Here is an 18,315-nt window from a genome sequence, read left to right as displayed (position 1 = left end):
ATTGTTTAAAAATCAGAAACAATTTAAATAGGGATTAATTATGTTATAGTCACTCAATTGAATATTATATATGTGTTAAGTGATTTTTAAAGATCTGGACACAAAGGTGTCCAGGATGTAGTAAAATGATACAGAAACCAAATGAATATGCATAGAAAAGTGTAAATTTGTAAGTTTAAATATTAATTTTGTTTTCTATTTAGAAGGACTATATCCATTTTCATATTTTTCATGAGGATTCAAAATAAGCAAATATAACCTGGACAGAGAGAAGGGTGGAGCCAGATCTCCAGATATAGAAATGTTTGAAGCAAAACACAGCTTCTGCTGTGCCCTTTGTAGTTACCAAGTATTGATTTCATAGAATAGGAATGTTACATGAAGGTGCTTTGTGGAATTGATCTGATGGACATAATAGGAAACGTGGTAGATTTGATCATGGAACGTTTAGGAAGGTGGAGGGAGAGACTCGGTGGCCTATTCATGATGAAAACAATGTTTCCCTCACCACTGCTGACAGGTTTTCTGCCGGAGGCCAGGTGTTGGGAGGGGTCTGGAAAGTGTCTCTCTCAAAGCTCATAATATGGTGGAAAGTAAGACTCCATGCATTTCAGGGACCTGGAGTGGGTGCTAACTGCCCCTGGGGCCACAGAGCACAGCACCGTGGGTCGGGGGTGGTCCTGCCGTGCTCTGCCTTGAGTTCATCTACAGTTCCACTTCCTCGGGAAGCCTCCTGATAACTCAGCAGTGCCTCTCTGGTTGTTTTCCCTGAGTCTTCCCACTCCGCCTGCTTTGACATGGGGAAGGACGTGTTTCATGGATGCTTACAATGTGAGAGACTGGACGGGGAGCTGATGCAGGCCTTGAGGGTCAGCTCTCCCTTCCAGTTCTGCTCAGGCCAACAGTACAGCTTTGGGGAGAACAACATCATAATCTCAGAGCCAAAAGCTGCTCACAGCCTTGTTTGGTGAATGACTCTTCTTCAGGTATTTTAAAGATTTTTCTGGAAGTCTTACATTAAAACAGACTTTTGGCCTGAAAGAATAAATTTGTAAAATGTGGCTTAGATCTTGTAGTTTATCTCATATTTGAGATCAGCAACTGCTGGTACCCACTCAGGGAGGAATGGTGTATCTGAGAAAAGATAATAGTTAATAAGTAAAAATCATATTTTAGTGTAACTTAATCTTATTTAACATTGGTTTATTTTTAAATTGATGTAATTACATTTCAGAAAACTTTAAAAATTCATAGATCATTAACATTTTCTGCAACAACATGGCATTTTGTTATTTTTTTCTAGACATTTCCTCATCTGTATCTAAAATGCAATATGCATTCAAAGTCATTGTTCTGGCAGAATATGTTAGATGAAGAATGAAGAATAGGGTAGATTTCTTTTTTTGTTTGTTTGTTTGTATTGTCTCACTGTGTATCCCTTTTGGTCTGGAACTCACTATGTAGGCCGGCTGTCCTTGAACTCACAGAGTTCCCTTGCCTCTGCCTTGAGTGCTGGGCTGAAGGCGTGCGCCACTGCACCCGCAGGCCTTAGAATCTGCCGCCCACGGGAGCGGAGCTGCTGTCCTGCTTGGTTGGTTCCCTCGGCCTTCAGCAAGGCTTGTCCGCATATATAACAAGGTGGACACAGCATTCCTTCCCATGGATTTGGGTTCAGTTCAGCAGCAATATCTGAAATTATATTATTCTAGGGAGGAAAACACCAACAGCCCTCTCAGAGTTAAGCTGGAGGAAATGAATCAAATGTTCTAGACAATTCTGAGGAATTGCTGAGTTCCTTTTCCTGAGGGTAGGAAAAAAAAAATCAAAACCAAAACCAAACCAAAGATCTGTTTCCATCCTAGCTCCATCTATCCCCCCTCCCTTCCTCCCTCTCTTTTTTCCTCCCCCCTTCTCTCCCTCCCTCTCTCATCTATCTGTCTGTCTGTCCATCCGTCCATCCATCCATCCATTCATTTATTTATTGATTTTTCGAGACAGGGTTTCTCTGTGTAATCTTGGGTATCCTGGCAATGACTCTGTAGCTCCAGGCTGGCCTTGATCTTAGAGGTCTGCCTGCCTCTGCCTCCTGAGGGCTTGAGTTAAAGGCGTGCGCCACTATGCTGGGCTCCATCCCAGCTCCTTGACTGTGTAGCCTGCTGGTAAACTCAGTCTTTTGTCTGGTACATGGTGGAAGGAAGTGTGCCCTTGCCTTATTTGGTTATTCTAAAAGTGTTTTTCCTCAGCGAGAATGCACTCCCACTCACTTGTACACGTTTCTCCTCTCTCTTCTTTGCAGAGCACTCGGGTGGAGTTTGACTTGCCAGAATATTCTGTTCGCAGAAGATACCAGGATTTCGACTGGTTGAGGAACAAACTGGAAGAATCGCAGCCCACTCATCTCATTCCCGTAGGTAGTAAGTCACGGCAGCTTGCTTCTCGCTTTCCTGAATTACGTTCACACAGGGGTTGCTCAGTTCTTTGCAGTGAGGGTCACTCTGATTTTACACTGAGTCCGCCCACCGAGTGTGTGTGCAAGACAGAGGGGGTGTGTCTCACGTTCCCAGTGTCCGACCTCTGCTAGTTTCTTAGCTAAGGTGGGATAGGCGGTTACTTTTTTCTCCCATTCTCCTTTCTGTTGAATGATACTAATCAGTGTGTGTGTGTGTGTGTGTGTGTGTGTGTGTGTGTGTGTGTGTGTGAGTGTGTGTATGCGCGCACGCGCGCGCATTAGAAGTCAGAGTACAGCTTTCAGGAGTTGGCTCCTCTTTCTGCTTTTGTTTTATCTGCAGTGGTCATGGTTTGGGTGAGTCCGCTGCCTCCCATCTCAACAGAAGGAATGCTGGGATTGCAGATGTGTACCACTCACTCATCCTGCTCTGCCTGTGATTCCAGGGACTGAACCTGGCCTGTGAGCTTCTGCAGCTGGCATTACTTACTGAGCCATCTCCCTAGTCTCTGTCCGTGTCTCTCTGTCTGTCTCTCTCTTTTATGTGGTACTGAGGATTAAGCCCAGGGATCCACACTTGCTTGGCATCTGCTCTATACTGGGCTGGACCCCAGCCCTCTTTTTACTAAGTTACCCAGGCTGACCTTGAACTTGCAGCCTATTGGGTACCTGGGATTACAAGCATATACCACCAGGCTCACGTTTTATCTTTTTCCTATACAAGCTCTCATCTTATTGCCCTAACTGGCCCAGAACTCATTATCTAGCCTAGGTTAGTCTCAAGCCTGTGGCAATCCTCCTGCCTCAGCCCTGTGTAAAACTACTGTGCCTGGCTCAGACTTTCACTTGCACTATAACAGTTTCTTTTTTTTAATTAAAAGGGGGACACCCTAACTGTGTAAAATAAAAGACTGAGTCTGATAGCTGGTACTCTGGCTCCCGTCTGTAATCCTAGTAGTGGAGGTGGGAGGATTACTGTGAGGTCAAGGCCATCTTGGATTACATAATGAGTTCCATCTGGTCTCGGCTACAGTATGAGACAGTGTCTGGAAAAACAAACAACAATAAAAACAAAAAGATTGAAGCTTAGAAGTGAGTCTCACTGAAACTACTTTCCCCCCTTGGTGGATATTATTCTTGAGGTTTGGCTGCCTATCAAGAAGGCCAAGCTGATGCTTCAGACTGCGGCGGACGGGCAGGAATCTAGCACACCCTTCCTTCACCACCACAGCCTTTTATTTAAAACACAGACAAGAAAACCACCTACCCCTGTGTATTGATGCAGCAGAATGTGGATTCACCACTTACAACTTTCTGCTTGTTTGGTTTTTTAACAGCTGATAACTAAAATTTTAAAGACTGAATAATTATCATACGTATTGAGTAGTTTTCCAATGCTTTTCAGTTGAGATAATTGCTATTTGGTCCCCATCTTCTTTGGGGGCTTTAGGAAAGTCTGGAGCCTAACAGTTTCCAGAGGCCGGTTTATCACTCAGGAAGATGTTGAGTCCCGGCCAGGGCTGCCCAGCTGCCGCATCTCTGCTGTACCCCCAGCCGCCTTTCCCCTCAGGGAAAGCTTGTGCTGTGAACACTGAGCGTTTTTAGGGTTTTGAGGTGATCCGTGTGGCTAGCACTGGGCTGGAAGTGATGGGGCCCTCAGGGATCCGAGCTTCCCCCAGGCTTCTCTCTCGCTGCCACAAGTCCTGTCTGTGTTTTCAAGCCTGTGGCTTTTCCTTTCTGCCTTCCAGTCACTTAAGAGCATGCCTGAAAAAGGAACAGCCATTTTAAAGCAGACGGAACAAGTCCTTAAAATAGAATCCTACTTGGCCAAATGGGCAGCTAGTGATGATTTTTTTTTTTCCTGAAATGCAAAAACATATGCTTTTTATTTCAGAACAGCTTCAGGGTTATTGTGAAAATTGGAGAGCAGGTTCTTATGTACTCAACACCGAGTTGCCACATTTTACACAAATGTGAGCTGCTTGCCTCATTTAATAAGCCAGTCATTATTGTTTAATAAATATATTCACTCAGAGTACTTTATTCAGAGTCGAGGAGCTTTGCCTAATGTTTCAGTTCCAGGCCAGGACCTCCTGGTCATGCTCCTTTGACTGATTTTGCTTGTGACAGTTTCTCAAACTTTCCTGGGATTTGATGACCGTTAAGTTTTTTTTTTTGTTTTTTTTTTTTTTTAATTTTATTTTACAATACCATTCAGTTCTACATATCAGCCACGGTTCCCTATCCCCCCCCCCTCCCCCCCCCCCCCAACCCCCCCCCATTCCCACCTCCTCCTTGGCAAATCCTCCCCCGAGGACTGCGATCAACCTGGTAGACTCAGGTCCTTCCTCCCAGACTGAGCCAAGCGTCCCTGTATAAGCCCCAGGTTCCAAATAGCCAACTCATGCAATGAGCACAGGACTTGGTCCCACTGCCTAGTTGCCTCCCAAACAGATCAAGCCAATTAACTGTCTCACCTATTCAGAGGGCCTGATCCAGCTGGGGCCCCTCAGCCTTTGGTTCATAGTTCATGTGTTTCCATTCATTTGGCTATTTTTTTTCAATAATTGAGTAAAACCGAAATTTATTATAAGCCACAGTCGGATGACCGTTAAATTTTGAGGTTTGGTAGTGAGGTGTTTCATAGATGCTTCAGTGGACATTTGTCTGAAGGCTTTCTTGGTTAGAGCATGAAAGTGGAGTAAGGTGTTTTGGAGAAGAAAATTATAGCCGCAGACTGTTAATCTGGGTCACATGACTTCAGAGGACGTTGTGGGGAGTTTCTGTTCCCTCTTCTCACTGTAAGACACTTTCCCTGTAGCCCAAGCCTTGCACCCCTCCCCACAGCCAGTGTTTTCTTTTTATTTCCTTGTGGTTTGGCGCTTGAGAATCAAAAGCTCGAGAGAGACACCTGCTGGTAAAATGTAGTCCACTGGTCCATAGATCCTGTGCGGCACTGAGTGTCTCTCCCGCATCCTGAGGGTCAGTACAGTCTCCACTGCCTGAGTATCGATACTGGGCAGGAAAGTGCTTTAGAAGCAGGCAGGCAGAGACTTAAGTTTCTTCACAAGTGCTTGATACTTACCCGAAGTGGAGAGATTTAACTTAGGAAAGTATCTCTGGTTTAAATAGAGAAGTCAGGTGAGAAGTGAGCTTTTTGCTCCACCTCCCACACAAAACTCATCTGACAGAGGATCCCTCAGCATTGAAGCAGCGGCTGTGTGTTCTTCAGTAGACCTGGTGTGTAAGCAGGTGCTGGTAGGTATGGGAGAACGTGACTTGGAAGGAGCATAGGTGAGGTGAGGAATTTTAAGATAGACAGGGGCCTCTGCCCGGGGAACTCGTTATCAATAGAGACTGAGGGGCTAAAGCATTGGCTCAGTGGTTAAGAGCATCTGCTGCTTTGCAGAGGACCAGGCTCACCACGGTCTATAACGCCAGTTCTAGGGGATCCACACCCTTTTCTGGTCTCCCGAGGCACCGTATGGAACATAAACGTACATGCAGGCAGAACACTCATACACATAAAAGTAAAAATATTTTTAAAAGAAATATCCACTAAAACCTTAACAGAAATGGAAACCCAGGAAAATGTACAGCATACTTACTTGTTTAAATTTTTGCTGTCTCCTTAAGGAAGATTTTATTTTTATTTTTTTAAATTTTTGGTAGACTTGTTCATTTCATTTTATGTGTGGGTGTTTTGTCTGCATATATGTACTATGTGTGTGCTGGGTGTCCAGGGAGCTCAGAAGAGGTTGATGGATCTCCAAGAACTGGAGTTACAGATGGTTGTGAACCGCTACATGGATGCTGGAACTCAACGCATGTTCTCTTCAAGAGCAACAGTATCCTTAACTACTGGGCCATCTCTCCAGCTTCCTTATTTCTAATTGGAGCTAGAGTTATACATAGGCACTTGGGAGCTGCCTGGCATGGATGCTAGAAACTGAGCCCGGACCTTCTGCAAGAGCCACATGCACTCTTAGGACCTCTCCCGTCCCATGATTCCCCCATTTTAAAAAGCCTTACTGAAGCAGTATATGTACAATGCGCTCATTTGAATTTATAGTCCCAACACTTTTAGTGTATTCAGATGTGTGGAACAGCCAACCAGTCAGTGTTAGGACCTTCCCATCGCCCCATTCCTCACCTGTCACTGGCGCCCCTCGAGTCTGGTGACCTCTTCTCTGCCTCCTATCCCTATAGGTCTTGTCTTCTTTCTTACATTCATCATGTTTTCAAGGTTCCCCACAGTGGAGCACCAGTTAGCACTTCCTTCTTACTGTAAGGTGATGGATAGTCTGTGTGTGAGCGTACCGCATTCTGTCTGCCTGTCCACTCCTGGATGGGACGTCATTTGTTTTCGCCTTTGTTCCGCACAAACTGCTGCGGACACTGTGTGTAAGTCTTTCTGTGGCAAGTGTCTTTACATTTGGACGTATACCTAGGAGTATAATTGCTAAATTATATGTTACTCTGTTTTTAACCTTTTGAGGTACTGCCAGGTGTTTGACAGTCCCTCACATTGTGTGTGAGTTCCGGTTCCTCCACATCTTCGCAAACAGTGATTACTGTCTGTCTTTAATTATAGCCATTCTAGTGGGTGTGAGGTGGCATCATATAAATGTGATTTTTAACTTGCATTTGCCTGAGAGCTGAGAGCATCCTTTGATGTTCTTGGTAGATATTTGCATGTCTTCTTGGAGAAATGCCTGTTCAGATTCTTTGCCCATTTAATTTCTTAAAGATTGATTTTATTTTTAATTGTGTGTATGTGTGTGTGGGTGTATGCATGTGAGTGCCAGTGCTCTTGGAAGCCGCAGGTGTGGATGTCCCTGAAGCTGCAGTTATAGGCAGTTGTGTATCACCAGACGTGGGTACTAGGAATCAAACCTGAGCCCTCCTCAAGAGCAGAATGTGCTCTTAACCATCTCTCTAGCTCCCTTTTTGCCCCCTTAAAAATGGAGATGTCTTTTTCATTTTTGTGGAAAGGAACTTTAGAATCTATTTGAATCGTTTGGGACAGTGACCTTGGGGTACCTGTCAATCCACCTCTCTCCCCATCTTAAACCAGCTGTGGTTAAACATGTCCGAGAAGGGCTGTGCCCTGTGATTTGACTGCTTAGGTTACAAGTGTAGAGATGAAACCATTTCTTCAAAAGGACGAGGGGAAAAGTTCTGGTTGAGTGCTTCCCAGCATGCACAGGCCCCTGAGTTCCATCTCCAGTTCCTTGTGGGGTGGGATGGGGTGGGGATCACTACCTCCTTTAGACTTTACTGGAGCCGTGGAAGTTGTAGCCAGCTGGACAGTGGCCCTAGGAAAGCACCCGGATGCTTGACTTGCTTCTCCTCATGAACTGGAATATACCTGCTTTGTTTCCAGTCTCTGTGACTTCAGACTCGGCATCCTTTGTGGGCTCTGGTGGAAAAACCCAATTTCCTGCTTCTTAGACCCACTCCTTTCTTTTCCCTGAGGAGAATCACAAGAAAATTTATAAATTGTTGACTTTCCTTTCAATTCAGTCGTTTCTACTTTGTCTCCACAAACCCTGGCCTGCTGAAAGAATCCTGTCATTGTCGTGCCCCAGCCCCCGTGGTTCTGAGGGTTGAACACAGCATCTCACACAGACTGAGCATGCGCTTTCGCCACTGACCACCATCCTAAACTGTTAATTGTACATGTATTGTTAGACTTCTTCATCACTGACCAGTACCTGTCAGAAACAATTTAAAAGAAGAAAGGTGCGTTTTAGCTTCTAGTTTCAGACCTTGGTTGGTTGGATCCCTTCTCTGAACCTGAGGCATGGCAGAGCATCACAGCATCGGGAGAATGTGGCTGAAGCTGCTCACCTCACAGCAGCCAGGGAGCAGAGAGACAGGAAAGGGCTGTCCAGATATATCCCAAAGTCATGCCCTTCCAGTGACCTGCTCCCTCCAGCCAGTTGCCTCCTCTTAAAGTTTCTGTCACCTTCCCAAATAGCACTACCACCTGGGAACCAAGCCTTTCACATGTGAGTCTGTAGGAGACATTTCAGATGAGCCCTTTGAGGTCTTATATTCGGACATGCTTTCTTCTCTATATATATTGCTTTGTTCCTCTGGAATTTTAAAAGCAGAAAGAAGTAACCACATGTGCTGGGAGCTGGATGTGTGTGGGGTGTGCTTGCCATTTGTAAAGACAGTTCACTTTCTTACTATGTAATGGAGGCACCAGAAAGTCTTAAATTGAGACTGTTTCCTCACACTGTTTCTTTGTAAGTCATATAATTGATGTACATCAAATCTTGTACATTTTACAGGTGGACAGTTTCACGAGTGTGTCTGTCACCACAGTCAAGACAGTAACATTCCACCTGCTTCAGAAATGTCCCTGTGTGTATGAACACTTAATACAGCATACAACAAATTTTTAAAGTATAGTATTTTTATTTATTCTTTGAGAATTAAGATTATGTCTCCTTTTGGTCTATTTTATCTTTTTTTTTTCCTTCTTGGCAGTACTGGGGATTAAACCTAGGGCCTCGTACTTTCTATCAAGCTACGCATGAGCTTTTTCATAGCGCATATTTAAGTGCACACCATAGCGTTCACTGGAGACGATATTCATCGTGTATATGAATTAAACGGCTTCCCATGTGCTCCTCTCCCACCCCAGGCAACCACTGTGCTTCGCTTTGCTTCTGTAGGTGCCCAGGGGCCTCGCCACTGCTTGCTTACTGTGACTCACTGCCCGGCAGACAGATGGCACAATTAGATGGGCATGTGTAGGCTCAGGAGATGATGCGCATACACCTATTAAACACTTTGGTGTTGAATTCTACTTGCAAAATGAATGTTTGCTTTTCCCGAAGGAGGAAGGATGTATTTGCTCTGCAGCTTTATTCTCACTGGAGTTAATGAGGAGAATTTGTATTGTAACAACTGTTTTCCCCCAGTTTGAAATGATAAATGACTTCATCTTCTAGCCAATCCCTGATGTTTTTCTGTTGGCTTAGTGGCTGCACATGACTCTCCTGCTATTTTAATTACCATCTGCCACCCCACGGCCACCTCACGGCCACGCAGGCCAGGGCTTTTAGTCCTACTCTGCTGTGGTTGCAATATGTAGGTTTAAATTAAGTCTCTGTCATTCTATTTACCAGTAAGATTAAAAAGTCAAAGGCTGGGGTAAAAATCTCCTATAGCTCAGAGAGGCTGAGTAGCAACTATCCGATCTTGCTTTTTGGCCAGAGATACCGTAAGAGACACCTCTCTTCACTTGTCCCAGAACCAAGAGGAAGGTCAAACTCCAGTCCCTGCCCCTTCCTTCCTGTGCATCTTCTCTATCCAAATTACTGGCTTCTCAATGGCCAATTCTGGTCAGCTAGTATCTGGCTCTGCCCCCTTGATTTAAGGTATAACTTTTTGGGGTAGTCTTGGGAGCATCATAGTGCAATCAAACTATCCCACAACAAATCCCTCTTTTTAAATAAAACATTTACACATGTATGTGCCATCTGCTATGTGTATGCAGATGCCCATGGAGACCAGAAGAGGGCATTGGGTCCCCTGGAACTGGAGTTACAGGCATTTGTGAGGTACTTGATGTGAGTGTTGTGAACCAAATTCTTGTCCTCTGCAAGAGCAGCAGGTGTTCTTGACCGACAAACCATCTCTTTAGTGTTGTCCCCCCCGCGCTTATTTTGAGGTACTTTTAGCTTACTCGGTAGGGAAGTTAATAGTAAAATATTGATTGAACTTGCAAGTACTTTGAATTAAACTAGGGTTGTCAGTTTTCTTCTTAATGGCATGGCTTTTAATCTTGATGCTTCTTTATTTGGCAGTGAATCTTCCCTTGGAGTGAGGTTTTCTATCAAGTGGGAAGGGTAGGAAGGGACAGGTTTGAGAGATGAAGTGGGTGTACAGTAAACCTTTATTGAATTCAGGGACTGACTCTTGACAAGAAGAAGTTGGCTAATCCACTATTGAGCAATTGTGTGTAGATTTCCTACTTAGAAATACACCTCTCTGTGACAATGTACAGGAAATATGCTTTTATTTCAGATTACAAACCAGATTTAAGCTAAAACCATATATAACATATACCCCCAAGTCTCAGGTGCTGTGTATAATGTCTGTGTTTCAAAATTAAACCCTGAAGTTTGGAAAGGATTATTGAAATAATTTGCAAGTAGGATTTTTTTTTTTTTGTAGATTCCAACAAATATCTGTACAAATATTTAGAGTTGTCTGTTTCTGAGATGGGGACCTGTTGTGTAGCCCACACTGGCTAATGTAGCCCAGCCTGGCCTAGGTTTCTCTCGCCTTAGTCTTCTGAATGCTGAGATCACACGTGTTGTCCCCACATCCAAGTTCATTACTGTTTGGATTCATTTCCCTGGTCATTGTGGTGGGTGTCTTTTCAGGTGCTCCTTGGCTGCTTGTAGATGGTGGGAGAAATCACCAACATTATTGCTCCATTACTGAGCTTCATGAACATCACCCATTTAAAAAATGTGTTTTTAAACATTTTAAAACTCAAACGTACCGTGTCCACGCTTTAATCCAGACTCAGCAGAGCAGGTGAATCTCTGTGATTCGACAGCTGGCTACCAAGTGAGTTCCAGGAAAGGCGCAAAGCTACACAGAGAAACCCTGTCTCAAAAAACCAAAAAAAAAAAAAAACTCAAACGTTATTTATTATATATAATTATTGTATACATGGTACTGTGGTACATGAGGATATTTTCACACAGATACATGTCTACTGAGCATATCCACCTTGCCACCTCCCATTAACCCCTTATTTCCCTGTACAAGTTCATGTCATCTATACATATGTGATTTTGCCCATGTATGTATAAAATCTAGGAGCCACATACAGGAGAAAACATTTGATAGTCGTCACCCCCACCCCCACCCCCGGGATTGGCCTGATTCACTTACTATGGTTAATTACGTCCAGTTGCTTGTAAATGACGTAACTCCTTTGTGGCTGAAGAAGACTGTATATGGCACATTTTCTTCATCCATTCTTCCATTGTGGTCCTTAGCTTAGCTGTTGTGAATAGTCTGTGTGGTTCCCTGGCTGAGAGTCTTTCTGGCAGACACCCAGTTGTACGACAGGGTTATGTAGCAGATCTGCTTTCAGTTTTTTGTTTGTTTTGTGTTTTACAGATTTTATGAATGGATTAGACACATTAGTGATTAACTCTGAGTCAACAATAACGCACTGGTTTCGCATTAAGGAAAGAAATAAAAGTACTTCCCCTTGGCGTCATTTAACCAAGAGCGAGCCCAGATTTGAGTTCTCCACCTCATGCTCCTCCTGTGTCTTCTGTCCTTTGTTGTGTGATAGGAATCTGTGCCTGCCTGAAGGCTGTCTTTGTGAATCTGTCCCTGTGTCTGGGTCTTCTGTCTGTGTGTCTGTCAGTTTATGAGATGTGTGTCTGCTTAATCGAAGGGCCTCACTCCGTCTTTATTGAACGGCACAGAGAGCACACACGGGAGGCAATGAGCTACTGTAGAGAAATCTTCAACACTTTATAAGGATGAAGTCACTCGCTCCAACAGACCCACACTACAAACTACTGTAAATATTGTTTATCAGCCAATATCCATAATTGTTGCAGTCATCCTTCATGGTAGATTTGAGGAAGTTGCTCCCAATCTCCGTATTTGCTGCTTTCAGCAAAGGACACACATGCGTTGTTCTGGGTCAGGGGCACAGAAGAGTACGTAACTGAAGGTTACAGCTATGACCAGGTGGTGGTGGCACAGGCCATTGACCCAGCACTCTGGGAGGCAGAGGCAGGCAGATCTCCGAGTTCTAATCCAGCCTGGTCTACAGAGTGAGTTCCAGGACTGCCAAGGCTGCACAGAAAAATCTTGCCTCAAATAAAAACCAAAAACAATAAAAACAAAAAGATTATAGCTATGCATTAGTTTAGATTGTAAACGGTGGTTACATGAGAAATCCAAGGCAAGTAAGGATGATTGTTACATTGTCGTTTAGGAGCAGGCTAAGCAGTAGGCTAGCTGGTAGACTTAAGTGACCTCAAGGTGTATTGTTAGCTCTAGCTGTGTGGTCTAGCCAATGTTCTAGCCTCTTAGACTGCAAGAGATAGTTTTAGAATATTTCATTGCCACAGTTTTGTTCTTTGTTTTTGTTTTTGAGACAGTCTTACTGTACAGCCTTGGCTGTGCTAGAACTCAGAAATCTGCCTGCCTCTGCCTCCCAGAGTGCTGGGATTAAAGGCGTGTGCTATCAAGAGAAGCCAGTTTTTAGTTTACTGAGGGAACCACCCCAGTGGTTTCCATGGTAGGGAACTGGGTTATATCCCTACCAGCGGTAGGTAGATAAGGCTTCCCTCTGTCTACATCCTCACCAACATTTTTTTTTTTTTTTTTGTCAGAACCCAGATATTTTTCAATTGTGCATAGTGGTCTCTTTTCCACTTGGAGGCGGTAAGAAAGACATCTTTAATCACTCATTTGAATAAGCTACCAAGGAAATAAATTGGAGCTCAGAGGTCCCTGAAGGAGTAGCTAGTTTAAATTGTTCAACAGTATTGACTTAAAGATTTAGATAGAGAAATTTGAATGAGAGAAGTAAAGATTACATTTTGATTACAAACCTAAAAGGAAAATAAAGATTGTCTTAGGCTGTGTGAGTTTGTCTATTTCCTCAGTTCTCCTTTACCATGTTCTTGAACCCTTTGAACTGGGAGCAGAGTCTTAAGGTATTTTAATAAATTTTTGTGTGCTTGATATTGTCTGCCCCCTTCTTTAGTGTATATATGTATATGCATGTGTAGGTAATGTAGGTAGTGTAGGTACGTGTGTGTGCACGCATGTGTCTGTGGAGCACAGCCTTCCTTGGGTGTTGTTCCTCCGGCATGGTCTACCCTTTCTTTTTCTTTTCTTGTTCTTTCTTTTCTTTTGGACACAGAGTCTTTCACAGGCTGGGAGCTCACTGAGTAGGCTCACTGACTGCCCAGCCCGCCCCAGGTGTTACCCACCGGTCTCTGCAGCCTCAGCACGGAATTACAAGTACACACCACTACACCTGGCTCTTTTTAACGTGGCTCTGGGACTTGAACTCAGATCCTTGACCTTTCACAGCAGGCACTTTGGCAACTAAGCCGTCCCCCCAGCCTCTGCTTTCTTGTCTTAGACGTTGTCTTCCATCTTTCTCTCTATAACATCTGGGCAATTTAAAGACAGTCCAGTTGCATTTTCTGGACAGATGTTGACGTCTCAGTAGTTCAGGGGCTGTGCTATAGTGTTTTGTTCTATGCATATGACGCTGACAGGGCTGTTGGATTTGCTACAGCTGCGTTTCCCAGAAATCTTTGTGTTGATGAGAGCATAAAGAACTAACACTCGGGGATGTGGTGGCGCATGCCTTAATGCCAGCGCTCAGGAAGCCGAGGTAGGCGGATCTCTGAGTTCAAGTCCTGCCAGGTCTACAGGGTGAGTTCTAGAACAGCCAAGACTACAAGAGAAACCTTGTCTTGGGGGAAAAAAGACCTCACAGATTAAGAACTGCCATTCTTGGGCTAGAAATATAGCTCAGTTGGTCAAGTACTTTGCATAAAATGATATGGTGGGATATACCTGTAATCTCAGTATCTAGCCGGAGTCAGGAGGTAAGAGTTCAAGTCATCTTCAGATACACAGTGAGTTTGAGACTAGCCTGGACTACATGAGATCCTGCCTCAAAAAATAATAATAAAATAAAATAAATAAATAAAAAGAAGAAAGAAAGAAAGACAAACAGATAACACCCAGCACTGTTCTTGGGCAGATGGGCAGTAGAAATTTGCTAGCCTGGTGAGTTTTTCTTACACCGTCTTGATTGGTCTGTTTTTCTCCTGTTTTATAGCCGCTTCCTGAGAAGTTTGTGGTGAAAGGTGTCGTGGATCGTTTTTCAGAAGAGTTTGTGGAGACCAGAAGAAAAGCTTTGGATAAATTTCTAAAAAGGATTACAGATCACCCCGTGCTCTCTTTCAACGAACACGTCAACGTGTTCCTCACTGCTAAGGTACAGGCAGAGCTTCGTGGGTTTCTCTGTACATGATCATTGTTGGGCTCCTTCGCAGACAACCGCTTTGGTCTTTCACGAGCCTCTTCTGTGAACGGCCCTCTGAGGTGGGCTCCATCAAGGCCCCCTACGTCCTTGGTGCCCATTGCATTGGCATGGTTACTGTCTAAAATCCAGGTGGAAAACAAGCTGCCTCTCTTGCTGTGGCAGTGGACGCCAGTATTCTCACTCGCCGAAAGCAGAATGTCCAGTAAACACTTCTTGGCAGTGTTGGTAGGTGAGGCTTACTCACAATAGGCACAGAAGAGAAAGAATACTGGGCATTTGGTAAGAGTGTTCTTCAGGGCTGGCAAGATGGTTCAGTGGGTCAAGTGTTGGCCACGGAAGCCTAAGGAGCCAAGTCTTCTCTCCAGGGTAGAAAGACTCAGCTCCACAGGGTTGTCCTCAGACCTCTACATGCCACCCACACAGCAAGGTTCACACACACAGACACACACAGACTCCCCCCCCCCTCTCTCTCTGCCCCCATCTCTCTCTCTCAAAATAATACATTACAAGAGTGTTTTCCGTAAGAACCTGTTGTGGACACAAAGGTCCTTGTGCCCACAGAGCACAGGGAACCAGGAATGTTAAACACACAGGGGCCTCCTCTCAATGGAGGAATTACCTGTTTTCCACTCAGAAGGCTGGGAGTGGATACTATTAACAACCTGGTGACCTTTTTGTTATCTCTGGAGACATATCTCATCCACTGTCTTAGGGTTTCTGTTGTTGTGAAAAGACACCATGATCACAGCAACTCTTATAAAGGAAAACATTTAATTGGGGTGACTTGCTTGCTGTTTCAGGGGTTCAGTCTGTTACATCATGGGGAGCATGGCGGCATGCAGACAGACGTGGTGCTGGAGCTGAGAGTCCTACGTCTTGCAGGCGACAGGAAGTTGACTGAGACACTGGGCAGTATCCTGAGCATAGGAAACCTCAAAGCCCAGGCCCACACTTCCTCCAACAATGCCATACTCCAACAAAGCCACACCTCATAATAGTCGACTCTCTATGAGATTATGAGGGTCAATTACATTCAAACTACTACATCCAACTTTTGCTATAGAGGCAGACCTCACCCAAATCACCCAGAATGCTTATCCCAGACTCTACTCTCCCTAGAACATTGTCCTTAGCCCCTAGTTAATAGAAGCCATCCTTAGGGAAGATGTTACATGCACTTTCTAGCCTCTCTGCTGTCTTGGTCAGAGACCACACTAGATTCTATTCCCTTTAGCTGTAGAACCCACACTCATGGTCACACGTACTTTGCAAAGGAGTTCCTATGTAGTCACACCTTAAACTTTATTATGCACCTGGAAGTGGAATGATTGTTGCCTGGGACCTTTTCCCCAAATTTTGCTGTGTTTTAAATATGCTGACAGTGACCCCCCTGGCATCAGGTGCCCCGGGTCTGATCCAGGTCGACGAAGTTAATAATCTGAGCAGTGTTCATTCTTACCTCTGCCTTTACACCTTTGGGCCCCTCACGGGCCCTGTAAATAACTGTAGCTTCATTTTTCAGACAAGGAAACTGAAGTTCAGAGAGATTAAACTCGGTCAGTCGACGACATCACTAGGACTGGAAATCGGGTCCCAGGGCTCTTAGCCTCAGTTTCTGCCTGTATCCCAAGGCTTGTCCATTGCTTGCTGGCAGCTGCCTTCCTCTTAGGTGTGCTTTCTAGTCATTTGCCAGAAAAATCGTTGGTTTCCAGCCTCCTGCTAGAGACTGCTCAAGCTCAAGTCGCTTGCTCACTGGCCTTGTGTTTTGCTTGCTGTTGGCAGAACTGGCCTGCAGTCTAAGGTACTGCACTCTCACGTGCACAAATGGGGTCACATGCTCAGACTCCCAGGCAGCTTCTCCCTAGCCAACCCATTTAGTTTCAGATTCCTGCATTCTAGCTGTATATAGTACGCTCTAATGACAAGGGTATTGAGCTCTAAGTACTGTCCATTTTACTTTGTTAAATGACAGGAAAACAGAGACATCTGTACAGATAGCAACTGCTGTCATTTAAGGCTTCTGGAAGATTCTGTTTGCCACTCATGGAAACTATCTGCAAAGTCCTTTAAGTTTTTTTTTTTTTTTTTTTTTTTTTTTTCGAGAAGTTTCTTGTGTTTTGCTTTCTGAGCTTTTAGCCAGCTGCCTCGAACTCACAGATCCCCTCTCTGCCCCGATGCTATTAAAGCTCGCAAACGCCCGGTTTAAGTTTTTGTTTTTAAGTCAGTCGATGGCAGCCAGTGCACTAGCTCCCCCTACAGGTTGAACATGTTTAATGTAAGCATTTCTCAGTGTACGGATGCTTGGGCAGGGTTCTTCAGGTTTCTTTTTCTCCCAAAGTGCAAGTCAGTTCTCAGGTTGCAGGTCCTTGGTTCAGTAGCCTCAGGCTGTCCTCATTACTGAATGAAGTTGTGGCTTGGATTCCTGGTCCTTAGGAATCTGCATGAAGAATGAGTGGGAAATAGTGTGTGTGTGTCTCGGAGAGAGGTAAACTGAGATCTCTGGGCTAAACAGTATGACAGATTTTTTAAGATGTGTAATACGGTCCTGCAGTGTCTCCATGGAAATCCTGTTCCGTGTAAGTGAATGCAGGAAGGCAGCCCTTGAACACGGAGTTCTACCCGGGCTTGGTGTGGTGCACACTTTTAATCCCAGCATTTGGGGGGTGGAAGAAGAAGGATTAGGACAGGGACATCCTTAGCTACGTAGTGAATTGAAGGCCAGCCTGGGCTACATGAGCCCCTGCCTGGAGAACAAAGAACAAAGCCAGGAAGAAAAACCTGTAACCCCTTTGAGTGTCTCTCGCCAAACCAAACCCGCCAGACCGCTCATCTGTTCTTAAAAAATTAACTGTGATGAAATATATACGATGTGAAACGTCTTTCTTTCTTTCTTTAAAGGTTTATTTATTATGTATATTGTGTTCTGCCTGCAGGCCAGAAGAGGGCGCTAGATCCCATTACAGATGGTTGTGAGCCACCATGTGGTTGCTGGGAATTGAACTCAGGACCTCTGAAACATCAGTCAGTGCTCTTACCCTCTGAGCCATCTCTCTGTCTTTTCTTAACCATTTCTAAATGCACAGGCCAGTAACGTTAAGTATATTCACACTGCTTTGCAACCATTCTCCAGAACTCTTCTAGAACTTTCCAGTCTTAACAAATCTGAAACTCTCCTCATGAGACAAGAGCTGTTTCTCCTCACCCAACTCTTCCATATTTTCCTTTGACATACTGTCGTGTGAACCCCCCTGGGGAGATGTCAGCAACCATCTCCTCCTCCTCCAGGTAGGGCACCAACATAACAATGCCTCCAAAGCCGAGCTCTGCCAACCAGTGGGTTCATTGGGTTTTGTTTGCAAAGCCTTAGGAAAGGGTTACATACAGCAGAATGTATGATTAAATCAACCACACAGCAAAAGAGTCTCACCCCAGCGTATGTTCCTGTGGTTGCACAGATGAGTATTCCCTTCTATTAACTTCCTGTGCTGTATATAAATAAGATCACTCCCACCACAAAGGAGAATTCCATACACCTGGGAGGGAGGTCTAGGGAGGAGTGGCTGGAGTCTCAGCTGAGGTCTGATGGTCTTCCTCCTGTGAGTAGCAACAGGCCTGACCTATGGGTCCCTGGGTAGTCGCAGCTGTTGATGAAGGTGCTGAGCTTCAGGCAGTGTCTTACAGCGTGGAGTGAGTCTGAGTTCTTAGATGATCCACCTGTATGCAGCATTTGCAGAGACAGTCCTCTTGGGGATGACATGCCCTTATCCCAAACTAGACATGACTCCAAGAAGAA

At 44.7% G+C, this 18,315-nt stretch overlaps 1 protein-coding gene across 1 annotated transcript in view; it reads left to right on the top strand.

Moving 5' to 3' along the window:
- Snx30 (sorting nexin family member 30) overlaps positions 1–18,315 on the top strand; it is a 103,146-nt gene that overhangs the window by 54,182 nt on the left and 30,649 nt on the right. The window contains exons 3-4 of the mRNA XM_028856445.2: positions 2,297–2,407; positions 14,316–14,474. Of these exons, the coding sequence (XP_028712278.1) occupies positions 2,297–2,407; positions 14,316–14,474 (270 nt within the window). The remainder of the gene's footprint in view (positions 1–2,296; positions 2,408–14,315; positions 14,475–18,315) is intronic.

Source organism: Peromyscus leucopus, chromosome 2 (assembly GCF_004664715.2).
Source record: "Peromyscus leucopus breed LL Stock chromosome 2, UCI_PerLeu_2.1, whole genome shotgun sequence".
Classification (NCBI taxonomy): Eukaryota; Metazoa; Chordata; class Mammalia; order Rodentia; family Cricetidae; genus Peromyscus; species Peromyscus leucopus.
The sequence above is the reverse complement of the archived record's forward strand: the minus strand, read 5'-3'. Positions and strand labels throughout refer to the sequence as shown.